General features: G+C 56.8%; 2 protein-coding genes and 1 pseudogene across 4 annotated transcripts; 1 reads left to right on the forward strand and 2 right to left on the reverse strand.

The window, feature by feature from the left end:
• Positions 1-1,687: 1,687 nt before the first annotated feature.
• STX10 (syntaxin 10) lies at positions 1,688-7,982 on the reverse strand. 3 transcript variants are annotated; one of them, XM_032169893.1, is made up of 8 exons: positions 7,746-7,982; positions 7,338-7,507; positions 7,097-7,191; positions 6,620-6,682; positions 2,920-3,027; positions 2,396-2,502; positions 2,209-2,303; positions 1,688-2,116 (listed from the first exon to the last, which is right to left on the reverse strand). In XM_032169893.1, exons 1-8 carry the CDS (start codon positions 7,778-7,780, stop codon positions 2,040-2,042), a joined length of 750 nt encoding a protein of 249 aa, XP_032025784.1. In that variant the 5' UTR covers positions 7,781-7,982; the 3' UTR covers positions 1,688-2,039. The 3 variants fall into 3 exon arrangements, with proteins under 3 accessions (XP_032025784.1, XP_032025786.1, XP_032025787.1); XM_032169895.2 differs by lacking the exon at positions 2,920-3,027 and having other exon boundaries at positions 7,746-7,875; XM_032169896.2 differs by lacking the exon at positions 1,688-2,116 and having other exon boundaries at positions 2,215-2,303; positions 2,400-2,502; positions 7,746-7,875.
• Positions 7,983-8,040: 58 nt separating this feature from the next.
• IER2 (immediate early response 2) lies at positions 8,041-12,500 on the forward strand. The gene is made up of 2 exons (XM_032169897.2): positions 8,041-8,159; positions 9,174-12,500. Exon 2 carries the CDS (start codon positions 10,791-10,793, stop codon positions 11,460-11,462), a length of 672 nt encoding a protein of 223 aa, XP_032025788.1. The 5' UTR covers positions 8,041-8,159; positions 9,174-10,790; the 3' UTR covers positions 11,463-12,500.
• Positions 12,501-13,612: 1,112 nt separating this feature from the next.
• Positions 13,613-16,637, reverse strand: LOC116479516 (large ribosomal subunit protein uL11-like; annotated as a pseudogene).
• Positions 16,638-16,904: the final 267 nt, after the last annotated feature.

Genomic DNA, 16,904 nt, shown 5'->3' on the forward strand with positions numbered 1-16,904 from the left:
GGGCACGGTGGCTCATGCCTGTAATCCCAGCATTTTGGGAAGCCGAGGTGGGTGGATCACCTGAGGTCAGGAGTTCAAGACCAGCCTGGCCAACATGGCGAAACCATGTCTCTATTAAAAATACAAAAATTATCTAGGTGTGGTGGCAGGCACCTGTAATCCCAGCTACTCAGGAGGCTGAGATAGGAGAATCACTTGAATGCGGGAGGTGGAGGTTGCAGTGAGACGAGATTGCGCCACTGCACTGCAGCCTGGGTGACAGAGCAAGACTCTATCTCAAAATAAATAAATAAATAATAACATAGAAGCCAGGCACGGTGGCTGACACCTGTAATTCCATTACTTTGGAAGGCTGAGAGAGGAGGATCAGTGGAGCCCAAGAGTTTGACACCAGCCTGGGCAATATAGGGAGACCCTGTCTCTACAAAAATAAAATAGCCAGGCGAGGTGGCATGCGTCTGTGGTCCCAGCTACTTGAGAGGCTGAGGTGGAAGGCTGCCTTGAGCCCAGGAGTTCCAGGCTGCAGTGAGCCATCATTATGCCACTGCACTCCGACCTGGGAGACAGAGTGAGAGAGACCCTGTCTCAAACAAACAAACCCAAAATACGCCAGGCACAGTGACTCATGCCTGTAATCCCAGCACTTTGTGAGGCTGAAATAGGCGGATCATTTGAGGTCAGGAGTTCTTTTTTTTTTGAGAAGGAGTCTCGCTCTGTCGCCCAGGCTGGAGTGCAGTGGCGCAAATCTCGGCTCACTGCAGGCTCCGCCTCCCGGGTTCACGCCATTCTCCTGCCTCAGCCTCTCCGAGTAGCTGGGACTACAGGCGCCCGCCACCACGCCCGGCTAATTTTTTGTATTTTTAGTAGAGACGGGGTTTCACCGTGGTCTCGATCTCCTGACCTCGTGATCCGCCCGCCTCAGCCTCCCAAAGTGCTGGGATTACAAGCATGAGCCACTGCACCTGGTCTTGAGGTCAGGAGTTCAAATTCAAGACCAGCCCGGCCAACATGGCAAAACCACATCTCTACTACAAATAAAAAATTAGTTGGGTGTGGTGGAGCATTTCTGTAATCAAAGCTATTTGGGAGGCTGAGGCATGAGAACTGCTTCAACCCAGGAAGCAGAGGTTGCAGTGAGCCGAGATCACGCCATTGCACTCCAGCCTGGGCGACAGAGCGAGACTCCGTCTCAAAAAAATAAAAATAAAAATAAAAAGTTCAAGAGAAACTAAACCATTAAAAAAAGGACTCGCACGGGTGCGGTGGCTCACGCCTGTAATCCCAGCACTTTGGGAGGCTGAGGCAGGCAAATCACTTGAGGTCAGGAGTTTGAGACCAACCTGGCCAACATGAGGAAATTCCATCTGTACTAAAAATACAAAAATTAGCTGGGTGTGGTGACACACACCTGTAATCCCAGCTACTTGGGAGGCTGAGGCAGGAGAATTGCTGGAAACCAGGAGGTGGAGGTTGCAGTGAGCAGAGATTGCACCACTGTACTCCAGCCTGGGTGACAAGAGTGAAACTCTGTCTCAAAAAAAAAAAAAGAAAAGAAAAGAAAAGAAATCTGGAACACACACAGGTGCACACACACACTGGAGCACTTGTGCAAGCAGTGGCTTAGAATGGAAGTCCCAATCAGGGCTCGGTCACGCATTTGCAGTCAACACACACCGCACGACACAAATACGTATAAAAAAGGCCGACATTTTATTTCCAGGTTGGCACATGTATAAGGCACAGGGGCAAATGGCTTTGGGGTCCCAGAACTGGAAATGGAGACGGGTGTGTCTCAGGTGTCCCTGCCTCCACCACCCTCTAAGTGCACTTGAGACAGGACCAGTGGTAGTGGTTCCGGCCCAGGGTCCTGAAGGGTCCCACTGGCTCTGGGGGAGAGCCATGGGGACAGCTCCCCAGGCGGGACCCTCTACTCTCCAGCTACCCAGGAGGGACCCTCTCCTCCTAGGGGGCGAGGCCAGCTCCAAAGTGCTTGGTGGCTCCCCAGGCTTAAGGGACCAGCCTGCCAGGGAGGGCTGGGGTCAGAGAGAGAAAAGTAAGATGAGAACGAGGAGAAGCACCCCCACTAGCACAGCGATGGCACACCACTGTCGGCGGTCTGGGAACGAGAAGGTCAGGGGTCACAGGGGGAGAGGGTACCACTTACAAACTGCCCCCACCAGGACTGACCCCTCCCCCGAGAGGACTCACCACTCGTCATGTGGGATACTTTGGCCAACTTCCTGAGGACCCCGTCCATGCGGGACTGGGTGTGATCCATCTCTTGGGCGAAGGCATCCAGTATGCTGCCAAGAACAGGATGGCATCAGCCCCAGACAGCCCAGACACACCAGGGCGGCCAAGAGCCCCTGGCCCACCCCCAGGGTCCTGGCCTCACATGCCCTGCTCGTCCAGCTCTTCCCCAACGCGGCCGGACATGTGCTTCAGAACCTGGATGCTCCCAGACACCATCTCCAGCTGTTGATCCTGTTCATCCATGATCAGCTGCAGAGCGAAGGGGTGGGAGGTGCTGTTGAAAAGGACCCCAGAAGGCCAAGCGCTGTGGCTTATGACTGTAATCCCAGCACTTTGGGAGGCCGAGACAGGCGGATCACTTGAGGCCAGGAGTTCGAGACCAGCCTGGCCAATGTGGTGAAACCCCATCTCTACTAAAAATATAAAAATTGGCCAGGCATTGTGGTGGGCGCCTGTAATCCCAGCTACTAGGGAGGCTGAGGCAGGAGAATAGCTGGAACCTGGGAGGCGGAGGTTGCAGTGAGCTGAGATCACGCCACTGCACTCCAGCCTGGGCGACAAAGCGAGACTCCGTATCAACAACAACAACAACAAAAAGGGACCTCAGACCTCGGATCAGTCTGCAAGGCTCTCCCGTCCCAGGATCCACCCCGCCGGCCCCAAAACCTGCTGTGTGGCCTGCGGCTCCTCGATGTAGCGAGACATGGCCGAGACTGCGCTGGCATCCAGCAGGTCGCTGGGTGACTTCTGGGCAGCTGGCTTGCCTGCCAGTATCTGCAGGGGCACACAACATAGGCTCAGGGAGAGACCCCAACTCACAGCGGGGCATGTGGGGCAAATCCCCATGGTGGTGAGTCAGGGAGGCAGACTCTGGGGCAGGAGAACCTGCATTCCCCACTCACCACTTACTAGCAAGGTGACCCAGAGACCCCATCATTTGACTTCCTTGTGCCTCAGTTTCCTCATCTGTAAAATGCAGAGAGCAGGATGCGGCATGGTAGCTCATGCTTGTAATCCCAGCACTTTGGGAGGTGGAGGTGGGCAGATAACTTGAGGTCAGGAGCTCGAGACCAGTCTTGCCAACATGGTGAAACCCCATCTCTACTAAAAATACAAAAATTGGGCCGGGCGCAGTGGCTCACGCCTGTAATCCCAGCACTTTGGGAGGCTGAGGCAGATGGATCATGAGGTCAAGAGTTTAAGACCAGCCTGGCCAACATGGTGAAACCCCGTCTCTACTAAAAATACAAAAATTAGCCAGGCGTGGCGGCGGATGCCTGTAATCCCAGCTACTCGGGAGGCTGAGGCAGGAGAATCACTTGAACCTGGGAGGCTGAGGTTACAGTGAGCCGAGATCACACCACTGCACTCCAGCCTGGGTGACAGATTAAGACCTCTCAAAAAAAAAAATATTACCGGGTGTGCCGGTGCACGCCTGTAATCCCAGCTACTTGTGAGGCTAAGGCAGCAGAATCGCTTGAACCTGGGGTGCGGTGGTTGCAGTGACCTGAGATCGCACCACTGCATTTCCAGCCTGGGTGTCAGAGTGATCTTGCCTCGAAAAAAATAAATAAAATGGGAAGAACTAGAATCCATGTTTCCTGGGTTGAAATGAGGATTTAAAGAATTAATTCATGGGGTACACTTAGAGCAGTGCCCAACACATAGTAATGCTAGTAAATGTCACATTTTACTATTTGTTTATTTTTGGGGGGATTTTAGCTGGGATTACAGGCACCCGCCACCACATCCGGCTAATTTTTGTATTTTTAGTAGAGATAGGGTTTCCCCATGTTGGCCAGGCTGGTCTCGAACTCCTGACCTCAAGTGATCCACCTGCCTCGGCCTCCCAAAGTGCTGGGATTACAGGCGTGAACTACCGCGCCTGGCCCAACAGATGTTTGTTTGTTTGTTTGTCTGAGACAGAGTCTTGCTCTGTCACCTAGGCTGGAGTGCAGTGGTGTGATCTCGCCTCACTGCAACCTCCACCTCCCGGGTTCAAGCAATTCTCCTGCCTCAGCTTCCCAAGTATCTGAGATTACAGGTGCTCACCACCACGCCTGGCTAATTTTTTATTTTTTGTAGAGGCAGGGTTTCATCATGTTGGCCAGATTGGTCTTGAACTCCTGACCTCAGGTGATCCACTTGCCTGGGCCTCCCAAAGTGCTGAGATTTTAGGTGTGAGCCACCGTGCCCGGCTCCAACAGATGTATTTTAGAGTTTGGATTTGAATTCCCCCAAGGCAGCACATCTGGAAGGCATGTGGGCACTGCTATGGGATGACAAACTGGGAGGAGCCTCAGTCCCCCACCCTCCCCGACCCCATGTAGGCTTATGAGGGAGAGAGAAAGGCTGGTGGTTCTCAACATATGAAAAATATCAACAGAGAACACCAAGAGAAAAAGTGGACTGACAGAGGTGGTTGGGAGAAACACAAACACACACACACACACACACACACACACAGCAGGCACATTACAGAGGAAACTGGAGGATATGAGGGGGGAAAATGCAGATACACTCAGAGGCCAAGTGCACGCACCCAAATAGGTTAGGTGCATGTACAGATGAAAAGGCATGTACAGATGAAAAGGATCACCTGAGGTCCTGGCCAACATGGGGAAACCCCGTCTCTACTAAAAACACAAAAATTAGCCGGGCATGGTGGCACACTCCTGTTGTCCCAGCTACCCAGGAGGCTGAGGCAGGAGAATTGCTTGAACCCGGAAGGTGGAGGTTGCAGTGAGTCAAGATTTCACCACTGCACTCCAGCCTGGGCAACAGGGCAAGACTCCATCTCAGAACAAAAAAAGGAAGCTGGCCAGGCGCGGTGGCTCACGCCTGTAATCTCAGCATTTTGGGAAGGTGAAGCTGGTGGATCACAAAGTCAGGAGATCGAGACCATCTGGCCAACATGATGAAACTCCGTCTCTACTAAAAACACAAAAATTGGCCGGGCATGGTGGCTCACATCTGTAATCCCAGCACTTTGGGAGGCCGAGGCAGGTGGATCAGGAGGTCAAGAGTTCAAGACCAGCCTGGCCAAGATGTTGAAGCCCCCGTCTCTACTAGAAATACAAAATTTAGCCACGCATGGTAGTGGGTGCCTGTAATCCCAGCTACTCGGGAGGCTGAGACAGAGAATTGCTTGAACCCGGGAGGCAGAGGTTGCAGTGAGCTGAGATCATGTCACTGCACTCCAGCCTGGGTGACAGAGCAAGACTCCATCTCAAAAAAAAAAAAATTTAGCCGGGTATGGTGGCATGTGCCTGTGTTACAGCTACTCAGGAGGCTGAGGCTGGAGAATCGCTTGAGCCCAGGAGGCAGAGGTTGCAGTGAGCCGAGATCGCGCCACTGCACTCCAGCCTGGCAACAGAGCGAGATTGCATCTCAAAAAAAAAAAAAAAAAAAAAAGGAAGTTATGCGCAATGGCTCACGCCTGTAATCCCAGCACTTTGGAAGGCTGAGGCGGGCAGATCAGTTGATGTGAGGAGTTCGAGACCAGGCTGACCAACATGACAAAACCCTACTAAAAATACAAAAATTAGGCCAGGTGCAGTGGCTCACGCCTGTAATCCCAGCACTTTGGGAGGCTGAGGCAGGTGGATCACCTGAGGTTGGGAGTTCGAGATCAGCCTGACCAACGTGGAGAAACCCCGTCTCTACTAAAAATACAAAATTAGCCAGGCATGGTGGTGCATGCCTATAATCCCAGCTACTCGGGAGGCTGAGGCAGGAGAATTGCTTGAACCCAGGAGGCGGAGGTTGTGGTGAGCAGAGATTGCACCATTGCACTCCAGCCTGGGCAACAAGAGTGAAACTCCATCTCAAAAAAATAAAAAAAATACAAAAATACAAAAATTACCCGGGCATGGTGACGGGCACCTGTAATCCCAGCTACTTGGGAGGCTGAGGCAGGAGAATCGCTTGAACCCGGGAGGCGGAGGTTGCAGTGAGCTGACATCAAGCCACTGCACTCCAGCCTGGGCAACAGAGCAAGACTCTGTCTCAAAAAAAAAAAAAAAAAAAAAGAGTAAAAGGCAGGCATGCGTCCTGGAAACGGGTGCACACAGGACAAATGGCATGGAAGCAGAAAGGAGATAGGTACACAGGCCCCCAGCCCTCTCCTGCAACAGGAAACCAGTATAGACCCAGAGGAGACAGTAGAGAGGAACCCACGGACATATACACACAGAAAGGTTCAGGTGCACACACCGAGAAAGTGCAGGCAGGTAGACAGCAAGAAGACAACTGCACACAGAGAGGATGGGCACTGTCGCAAAAGGGACAGGTGAACACACACAGAGAGATCTGGCTTGGTTACCCCCAGGCGCTCAGGTGGGCAGGGTGGGTAAGGAAGGCTTACCTCTCTGTTATTCCTCTCCAAAAATGCTACGGCTGTTGGGCTGACCATATGGTCCTTCATTTCCTGGAGGTGAGGACAGCATTAGGGAAGAAAGACACTCAGGCCAGGCGCGGTGGCTTAACGCCTGTAATCGTAGCACTTTGAGAGGCCGAGTCGGGTGGATCACCTGAGGTCAGGAGTTCAAGACCAGCCTGCCCAACATGGTGAAACCCCGTCTTTACTAAAAACACAAAACTGAGCCGGGTATGGTGGCAGGCACCTGTAGTCCCAACTACTCAGGAGACTGAGACATGAGAATCACTCGAGCCCGGGAGGCGGAGGTTGCAGTGAGCCAAGATTGCAACACTGTACTCCATACTCCAGCCTGGGCGACAGAGCAAGGCTCTGTCTCAAAAAAAAGAAAGAAAGAAAAAGAAAAAAAAAACACACACACACTCAAACCTTCCCCCACTCCCCGCCTGCAGGACCTTTCCTGACCTGGACTGCCTCTCGCATCCGCTCCACGAACACCTTTCTCTCCTGCAGGTCCCCGGCCGGGAGCTTGAACTTGCCTGGGTTGGCTTCCACTATACGTGGGCTGAGAGTCAAGGGTCAAGGCCGGAGCCAGATATCATCCCCGTCCCTAGGGGTCCAGCCCTCCCCGAGGGCGGGCTCCCAGGTCCCCTGCCACCGCAATGGGCTCTCCCATGCCACCCCCTGCCACAAAGCCCCAGGATATCGATGGTCTCTTCCAGGTCCTCGAGGTCCCACTCGATGCTGCGCAGGCCATTCCGCAGCTCATTGGTCGTCCAGTCCAGCTCCTCGCGTCCGACCGCCGCGCTTTCCTGCAGGAGCTCGCACCAGCGCTGGTACAGCCCGCGGGCCGTGTTCACCGCCTTCTGCACCTCGCTGCGGGCAGGGGCACGGCGGGCGCGGCTGGGGGCAGGCGGGACCACCTGCCTCTGCCCCCGACTGCAAACCCAAACGCATGGGGGACTCCGGAGACCCCTATATACCCCTGCGTGCGCCTCCCACTCTGCACCCGGACGGCCTTGCCCAGCCCGCCGGGCACGCTGGGGCCGGCACCCGGGCACTGGCTGGTTTGGGTACAGAGCACCCTCCGCCCTCCCCCGTCGTTGTCACTCACCCTCGGACTACAAAAAAGGGGTCTTCGAGAGACATGTCAGTCCCTTCCCCCCCAGGCCGAACCCCCCTCCTGGCCTGGGTTCGCGGGCTGGTTCCCTCCCAACAGAGGAGAACGCGCCGCCACCCCCGCCCCCGTCAGGCCACCATCGAGAGCGGGACCGCCAGGGGAGAAAGAGAGGCCTCGGAGGCCCGACGTGCGGACACTTCCGCCCCCTCCGCAGCCATCTTGGTTGTGGGCAGAGGCAGCTTCCGGTGCACATGCCCCCGCCCCTTCGCCCTCTTGTGCCGCACCTTAGGGGGCGGTGTCGGAGTTCTGTCTGGGCCTGTTCGGGTCCGAGTTCGGAATCTCGGTTCAAGACCCAGTTCCTCGGATTGTTCCTGCGCAACTTCAGTTTCCCTTCCAGGCACGGGCAATGTAAATAATGATAGCCTCCCTCATCTCTGGCGGGTGGGGATTATGGCTGGGGAAGGGGCTCATTCGATTTGTTGAACCTTTTCATGGACTCCCTGAGCTGGCACCTGGGAGATCGTCCCAGTCCAGGGTCCCGAGTGTCAGGTTTGGGCAGGGTCTGGGGGAGAGGTGGTCCTCCCTTCTCCCTGCGGGGGCGGGGTGAGGAGCGGGCCTGCTCCTCCGGGGAGTTCTGCCGCATTCTCCCAATCTCTCTTTCCTGAGAAGTGGGGGAGTTGGGGGCACCTCGAGGTCGCCTTGGGGCGAGGTGGTCGTGAGTGGGGGTCCCAGATATGCCAGGGGCGGGGGGAGGTCACCTTTGAGAGCGTGCGTGGAGGTGGGTTTCTTCAGAAGCGCGGAGTGTTTCTGGGTGCGAGCCTGGGGGTCGCGGGAGGTGTGGTGGCTTTGAGGATGGTCTCCAGGGGGGCCCTCTGTGTGTGGGGTCTCCGTGCGGGTAGGGGCCAGGAATATCAGCGGAGGGACTCAGGGTCGTCCCTATGTGTGACAGTGGCGCTCTGTGTGTTGGGGAGCCTCGGGAAAGCACTTTTTTTGAGTGGTAGGGGGTCTGGTCTCCCCCAGAGGGTGGGAGGGTTATCTGAGGGAGTCCTCGGAGGGTCGCCCCCTTGCGCGTCAGAGTTGCTGCGTGGGGTCTGAGATAGCGCCTGGGCTGGGGAAGTCATTGTGGGGTCTCCGTGGTAAGGTTAGCGGGGCGGGGACGAGGGCGTCTTCGGCAGGTCGTCGCAGTCTGGCACCATCGTTGAATGGGGACGAGTTTGGGAAGGGTCTTTTAGGAGGGAATAATTTTTGAGTTCCCAGCGTGCGGGGGAAGGGCGGGACGGGAGGGTGCCCCAAGGCCCGAGTAGATCAGTGTGGGGCAGGGGTCAGGAATAACCTGGGAGGGAGCCTTGTATGGGGGAAATAATTGGGAAGGGGAGAAACGGGATGAAGGGGGCCTCAGCGGGTCGTCTATTGTGTATGCAGGGTCGTTCTGTAGCGTCTCTGGGAGATGGCGTCCCTGGGAGCCCTCAGGTCGCCCCTACCCGCTGCGGGGTGCTTTCCTGGCGTGACGCCTTCCTGGCCCCTGGAGAGAAGGAAGTGAAACTCTCCTCTTCACCCACCCGGCTGGAATGCGAGTCAGGAAGCCTGGGGCTCCAGCCTGCTCCGGCTGCCCCAGCTGGGGATGGGGAGGGGCGTGGCCGGAGCGCAAAGCCCCGCCCCTCCGCCCCCCCCGGAAGCCCCGCCGCCGCCCGCTAAGGCGATCTCGGGCCCTGTCCTAATATGGGCAACCGGAAGCGGCCCGCGCGACTGCCCTACGTCACTACGTCCAAATTTAGTTGTGGAAGTCAGCGGGCGCTGGTGGCGGGAAGGCGCCGCGAGCCAGTGCGGGCGGAAAGTGGGGGGCGCACTACCCCTTAAAGGGCCCGCACCAGGAATGAATGGAGCCATTCGATCAATTCTGCATCCTATTTTTGGAGGAATTGGAATTAGGATTTCTTGGAGAGACGGCGCGTAGCGGAGGGTAGGGCGGAGGTTTTCTATCTGCTCTGTCTCTGCATTGCTGGGTTTCCAGCTCCCAACCGAACCCCGCCTCCCCGAGCGCGGAGGCGGAACTCGGCCCCCTTGTTTGGGGGGCAGCAGCCACGTGTTCACGGGAACTGTCGTGCGCGCCGGGTTCGCAGCCGTGCGAACTCTGAACCCACCCGTGGAGCTCCTGTCGCGGGAAACTGCGGGGGAACGGCTTGGTACGAATCACGGGAACCCGTAGCCCGGGGCGGGTCACCGCCTACAAGCAAGGGCTGGCGTACGCTAGAGACCGAAGAGCTGGAGGCCCCAGTGGCCCCCTTTCACAGCAGTAGCAAATATTGTTTGTTTAGTAAATATTGGCCCAGTGACTCTGCCTTGGTTTCCGCACTTGAAGGAAGCAGATAGAACAGTATCCTCCGAGGAGTGGAGGCTGGGGATCGGTGAATTATTGATAAAAGAAGAGCTCTTAACCTAGCCTGGCACGTAAGCGCTGTTAGCATGATTATTGGTGCAGAAAACACTCATTAGACACACCTGGTAAATGCTAAGAACAGTGGCCACAGGGGATGTTCAGGCTGGAACCCGGGTCTTCCCCTGTGTGAAGGGAAACTTGCTGCCCACGACCCACTGGGGCCTCCAGACGTGAGCATGTGGGTAGGCCGTGAGCTCCACCCCCGGCCCCCCTCCCTTGGGCCAGGGCGCTGATGCATCGGCGGGGCTCAGAGAAAGGAACCCACCCAGAAAGCTCAGCGTGGAGTGGGGGGATGCTCCTCCTCGCCAGGGTTCCCGTCTCCTTTCCCTGCTGGGTAAATCACATTCTGTCGCTTTAAGGAGTGTTTGGCCGCGACGAGTTGGAAAGCCCGGATGCGTCCTTCGGTTGGGCGGGGCGTCTCAGTGACGTCACTGGGGGTATAAAAGGGCCTGGGTGGCGGGCGCCTGGGTAGAGCGTCCTAGCCGTGTCACTGCGTGGGTTGGTTCGTGTAGAGAGGCGTGAGCGAGCCCGTTGTCCGGAGTGCATCTGCTGCCTGTTCTGTCCGTCCCGAGAGCCCCCGCCGCTGTCGCCGTCGAGTCGCCATGGAAGTGCAGAAGGAGGCACAGCGCATCATGACCCTGTCGGTGTGGAAGATGTATCACTCCCGCATGCAGCGCGGTGGCCTGCGGCTGCACCGGAGTCTGCAGCTGTCGCTGGTCATGCGCAGCGCCCGGGAGCTCTACCTCTCGGCCAAGGTGGAGGCCCTCGAGCCCGAGGTGTCCTTGCCGGCCGCCCTCCCCTCTGACCCTCGCCTGCACCCGCCCCGGGAAGCCGAGTCCACGGCCGAAACAGCGACCCCCGACGGTGAGCACCCGTCTCCGGAGCCAATGGACACGCAGGAGGCGCCAACAGCCGAGGAGACCTCCGCCTGCTGTGCCCCGCGCCCCGCCAAAGTCAGCCGCAAACGACGCAGCAGCAGCCTGAGCGACGGCGGGGACGCTGGACTGGTCCCGAGCAAGAAAGCCCGTCTGGAAGAAAAGGAAGAAGAGGAGGGGGCGTCATCCGAAGTCGCCAGTCGCCTGCAGCCCCCTCCGGCGCAAGCGGAAGGCGCCTTTCCCAACCTGGCTCGCGTCCTGCAGAGGCGCTTCTCCGGCCTCCTGAACTGCAGCCCCGCGGCCCCTCCGACGGCGCCGCCCGCGTGCGAGGCAAAGCCCGCCTGCCGCCCGGCGGACAGCATGCTCAACGTGCTCGTGCGGGCCGTGGTGGCCTTCTGAGGACCCCGAGCAGCGCTGCCGGAGCCCGGAGCGCGCGTCGAACCGTCGGCCCGAGGGCGCAGACCCGAGGCGAGGCCACCCCCTTCCATCCCGGGGGAAGCGCCCGCGAAAACCGTGGAGAGAAGCCGCCGCCCGGGCTGCTGAGAGGCCCGGAGAGGGACTCTGTCCCCGGGGAGCCATCGCCTTCAGTGTGCAGCGACGGCACCGAGGAGTCTGAGCCGGGGGCGCGGGCGCCTTCCGCAGAGACCTGCCCCCACAGGTGCTGTCTTAGTGGACTGGGACGTGAACCTTTCGCCCTCCTTCTGGACTGGGAGAAGGGAGGCTTGGGTTTTTTGTTTGTTTGTTTTGTTTTTTAAGATCTCCTCAGGGTCAGACTTCATTTTGTACTGTGGGCTGTGCTGGCCCTTTCAAGGTTTTTCAAGAGTTGGTTTTGCGTTTCCAACCTCGGAGAATTCCAGGCACTCCCCTTCCCCCTCCGCTGACATACTTGTATAAGCGGTCATCGTTGCGTCATGGGGCAGGCGTGGGGAGCTTCCTGTCGCCTTGCGTGGGTGTGGGGCCTGGCAGGAGGGTCTGGGGCGTGCACCCGCCCTGGGGAGTGGGGAGGAGAGTGGCCTGAGTCACTTCACCCCCGCGTGCTGCTGGTTAATGTCCCGCGCCTCTGTACCTTCGGGTGGGAGCGGGGGCTGATCTAGTTTCACATTCAAGTTTTTCTCATCTGCATTAGAGGTGCCCAGTAGGTTCCCAGGTTCCAGCGTCCCCCTCCCTCAGACACACGGACACAATCAGCCGAGGTTCCTGGTCTGAATCACGAGAATGTGGAGGGGTGGGGGGTGTCAGTGGAAAGGTGTAAGGCTGAGCTGAGACCAGTTGCTGGTGAAATTGGGCCAATCTGGGGAGGGGAACATCCTTGCCAGGGAGTTTCTGAGGGTCTGTTTTGTTTACCTTTCGTGCGGTGGATTCTTTTTAACTCCGTCTACCTGGAGTTTTGTTAGAAATGTCAGATAGGAAAATAAAAACCATCTGAGTAAAAAAGCCGGTGCTGTCTGGTTTTCTGCTCTGGTGGGGGAGGGGCGGGGTTAAAGGGTCAGGGGCTGGCAGCGGCTCGCTGGGGCCCCAAGAACCGGTCTGACCGGTTACCACGTGGGCGAGAGAGGGCTGGGCCCCCTTTTCCTTGCCCGGGCATTCCCTAACTGGTGGAGCCCCGCCTTCCCCAGATTTGGGAGTTCCCTTGAAATTGTCCTACAACTCCGGGACAGGGAGGTCGGGGCTTTTTGAGTTGAGACAATAGTGTTAAACACACTGCCCCAAGCGGAGCTGGGGATCGATCGCACGCACTTTGAAGCCTTGAAAGGTGGTAGCTCTCGCCCCACCCCCTAGACCAAACTGATTCAGCTGCGGCCGGGGCCCTACAGTCTCGGAGCTGAGCGGGTGAGCTTTGAAGGGCTCTTTATTCCCCAATTCCCGTGTCTTCCTGGAGGAATCGCTGTGTGGCTCAGGCAGGGACGTGCAGCCTCAGTTTCCTCATCTGTGAAATGGGCCTCTAAGCAGCTTCTCCACCCGGCATTAGGTTTTTAAAAATGCCCATTAGAGCCCTAGTTATTTTCTTGGGTCACTCCCCAGCTCTAGAATAACCACCCTGAAAGGAGAAAGCCCTTTCAATATCCCCCACGTAGGTTTAGGAGTGGGGTTGTGGGCGTTGCCCCAGGGCGAAGGGAGGGGGCCTGTCGGGAAGACAAAGGAGTCGCAGGTGCGGGGAGTGGTGGCGGCGGGAGGGAGGCGCCGGGAAAGCGCTCGCCCCGCCCCCCCGACGGCTGGCTCTGCCGCCGCAGGCTTCCCATGACCCCAGGGGAACTGACCCCGTGGCCGGAGGGTAGAAGGAGGGGCAAGCCGGCCTCAGAACGGTGGTGGAATCTGGGAGCTTTGGCTCCCCTCCCGCCCAACCCACACCCCCTTTCCCCTCCTGTGTGGATTGTGAAGGAGAGCTTCTCACCGTTCTCCTCCAGCCAAGCTCGCCCCCACGGCTGCCTGATTCCTTCCTGGGAACACGTGGGGGGACTTTTAAAAGGCGCCACCTACTCCGAGTCCTGACCCACCCAACTCCCCCAGGGGACGTGGGGGCAGTGGAGCCCCACACCGCAGGCGGTAGCTCAATGCACCCGCGTCGGAGTTCCTCCCCCGCGAGCGTGGCAAGGCTCGGGGAAGTCCCGGGCCCCTGGGGAGGGGGCCTCGCCGCGCATCCTGTCGCAGGAACGGCCGGGCCCTTCCTTCCGCGGGAAGCGGCTTGGCCGACCCCCGCCCCCGCCCGGGCCTCTTGGGGGTTTCCGGTGCCCGGCCACTGTGGGGCTGGGGACTGAAAGTGATGGGACGGAAGATGGGGCTGGAACAAACACCCTACAGACACATCCCCTTAAGACACACCCATCCCCAAGACCCCATTGGACCCATCAGAAAAGGCAGCATTGAACCTTGTCACAGCAAATAACATTGGTGAGGCCTGGACTAATTGATTGGACACTGGCTGTGAAAACTAAAAAGGTCACCCATCCGGTGACCAGCAGGTTCCAGCAGGGAACCCCAAGCCTGCTGCAGGAGACTCCAGAAAGGTGTTTGCTGCTGGCTTGTACTAAATTGGCACAAACTGCAAACAGCACAGCCTACATGCCCATCCTCCCAGATGGGTCCTCCCCAGAGGATAAAAGGCCCGAGCCAGACAGAACTACACACACAGGCCACACAGATAATTCGGAACCAGAAACATGATGCTGAGTGACAAAGGCCAGCTGCAGAAGTCAGGTAAGAAGCACATATTCCGGGCCGGGCACGGTGGCTCACGCCTGTAATCCCAGCACTTTGGAAGGCTGAGGTGGGCGGATCACCTGAGGTTGGGAGTTGGAGACCAGCCTGGTCAACATGGTGAAACCCAATCTATACTAAAAACACAAAAATTACCCGGGCAAGGTGGCAGGCGCCTGTAATCCCAGCTATCCGGAGGCTGAGGCAGGAGAATCACTTGAACCTGGGAGGCAGAGGTTGCAGTGAGCCAAGATGGTGTCACTGCACTCCAGCCTGGGCTGCAGAGGAAGACTCTGTCTCAGAAAAAAAAAAAAAAGAAGAAGAAGAAGAAGGAGAAGAACATATTCTGGAGAGAGGGAGACAACCAGGTCTACTTTCTTGCTATGCATCCTTGACCTCTCTGGGCCTGTTTCCCCAACTGTGTATTGGGGACAATAATAGTCCCTGTCCTTTAGGTTTGTTGTAAGGATTGAGATTACACATGTAATCCTTACAACAAACCTAGCAGAGTGCCTGGCACATAGAAAATGCTAAATGTGCTGGGTGCCGTGATTCATACCTGTAACCCCAAAAATTTAGGAGGCTGAGGTGGGAGGATCACTTGAGGCCAAGAATTTTCTGTGCAATCATGGCTCAATGTAGCCATGTAGCCTCGAACTCCCAGGCTCAAGCAATCCTCCCCACCTCAGCCTCCCAAGCAGGTTGGACCACAGGCTCAGGCACCATGCACAGCTAATTTCTTTTTTCTTTCTTTCTTTGTCTTTCTTTCTTCTTTCTTTCTTTCCTTTCTTTCTCTTCCTTTCTTCTTTCTTTCTTTCTTTTTCCTTTCTCTTTTCCTTTTTCTTTCTCTTTCTCTCTCTTCCTTTTCTTTTCTTTCTTTTCTTTCCCTCCTTCCCTCCCTCCCTCCCTCCCTCCCTTCCTTCCTTTCTTTCTTTCGACTAGAGCCTCTCTCTCTATCACCCAGGCTGGAGTGCAGTGGCTTGATCACAGTTCACTGCAGCCTTGAGCTCCTGGGCTCAAGCAATCTTCCCACCTCAGCCTCTGGAGTAGCTGGGACTACGCCACCACACCCAGCTAATTTTTCTTTTTTTCTTCTTCTTCTCTCTCTTTTCTTCTTTCTTTTCTTTTCTTTTTTGTTTTTGACAGAGTCTCGCTGTGTTGCCAGGCTAGAGTACAGTGGCGCAATTCGGCTCACTGCAACCCCTGCCTCCCGGATTCAAGCAGTTCCCCTGCCTCAGCCTCCCAAGTAGCTGGGACTACAGGCACACACCACGACGCCTGGCTAATTTTTTTTTTCCACCGGTTGTCAAATGACCCTTTATTAAAATATTTTTCTTTGTGCTGACGGAGTCTCACTCTGTCGCCCGGGCTGGAGTGCAGTGGCACGATCTCGGCTCACTGCAAGCGCCGCCTCCTGGGTTCACGCCATTCTCCTGCCTCAGCCTCTCCGAGTAGCTGGGACCACAGGCGCCCGCCACCACGCCCGGCTAATTTTTTGTATTTTTAGTAGAGACGGAGTTTCACCGTGGTCTCGATCTCCTGACCTCGTGATCCGCCCGCCTCGGCCTCCCAAAGTGCTGGGATTACAAGCGTGAGCCACCGCGCCCGGGTTTTTTTTTGAGTCGGAGTCTCGCTCTGTCGCCCAGGCTGGAGTTCAGTGGCACGATCTCGGCTCACTGCAAGTTCTGCCTCCCGGGTTCACACCATTCTCCTGCCTCAGCCTCCCGAGTAGCTGGGACTACAGGCGCCTGCCACCACGCCCGGCTAATTTGTTTGTATTGTATTTTTAGTAGAGACGGGGTTTCACCTTGTTAGCCAGGATGGTCTCCATCTCCTGACCTCGTGATCCACCCGCGTCGGCCTCCCAAAGTGCTGGGATTACAGGCGTGAGCCACCGTGCCCGGCCAGCACCACTGTTGATGTCATCTATGATGTCATGAGGGTGGCGGCCATCAACATTACAGCCCACAGACTGGGCAGTCCCCAGGATCTCTTTGATGGTTCCAGAGAGTTCTCTGGCTAAAGATCGGTGCTGCATCTGTCGAGTAATGTTGACGATCTCATCAAAAGTGATATTCCCATTGTGTCTAATGTTTTTATGTTTCTGTCTCTTGGTGGTTCCTTGAGGGCTTTAATGATCAGGGCAGAGGCAGAAGGCACCACCTCAATCTGGGCCTGTCTGTTCTGAATGGTCAGTTTTACTGTCATCCTCAGGCCCTTCCATTCACCCGTTGCCTTGGCAAGGTCATTACCAAGCTTTTTTGGAGACAGACCCAGGGGGCCGATCTTGGGGGCTAGCACAGAAGTGGCACCCCCTTCACCCCGGGTGCACCTCAGGTGTACAGATTTTATCTTGTTGGGGTTGAACTTTGGCAGCATGGTGGAGGTGATTGGTGTCGGAAAAACCTGGATTCTGGACGACCAAAGGAAGTTGCACCTTGGGCTCCTCCAAGCCGAAAGCCGAAAGCCCAGCTAATTTTTTTTTTTCTTTTTGACACGAAGTCTCGCTCTGTCACCCAGGCTGGAGTGCAGTGGCGCAATCTTGGCTCACTGCAACCTCCATCTCCTGGGTTCAAGCAATTCTCCCGCCTCAGCTTCCTGCGTAGCTGGGATCACAGGCACCTGCCACCATGCCTGGCTAATTTT

This window comes from Hylobates moloch, unplaced genomic scaffold, assembly GCF_009828535.3.
Source record: "Hylobates moloch isolate HMO894 unplaced genomic scaffold, HMol_V3 SCAFFOLD_12, whole genome shotgun sequence".
NCBI classification, from domain to species: Eukaryota; Metazoa; Chordata; class Mammalia; order Primates; family Hylobatidae; genus Hylobates; species Hylobates moloch.

Excerpts from the sequence above, each read along its gene's own strand:
- IER2 (XM_032169897.2), top strand. The coding sequence starts at position 10,791 with ATGGAAGTGCAGAAGGAGGCACAGCGCATCATGACCCTGTCGGTGTGG.
- STX10 (XM_032169893.1), bottom strand. The coding sequence starts at position 7,780 with ATGTCTCTCGAAGACCCCTTTTTTGTAGTCCGAGG. Across the intron at positions 7,192-7,337 it reads GGACCTGGAAGAGACCATCG|GTATAGTGGAAGCCAACCCA; the intron begins ATATCCTGGGGC and ends CTCTCAGCCCAC. Across the intron at positions 2,117-2,208 it reads AGTATCCCACATGACGAGTG|ACCGCCGACAGTGGTGTGCC; the intron begins GTGAGTCCTCTC and ends TCTCGTTCCCAG.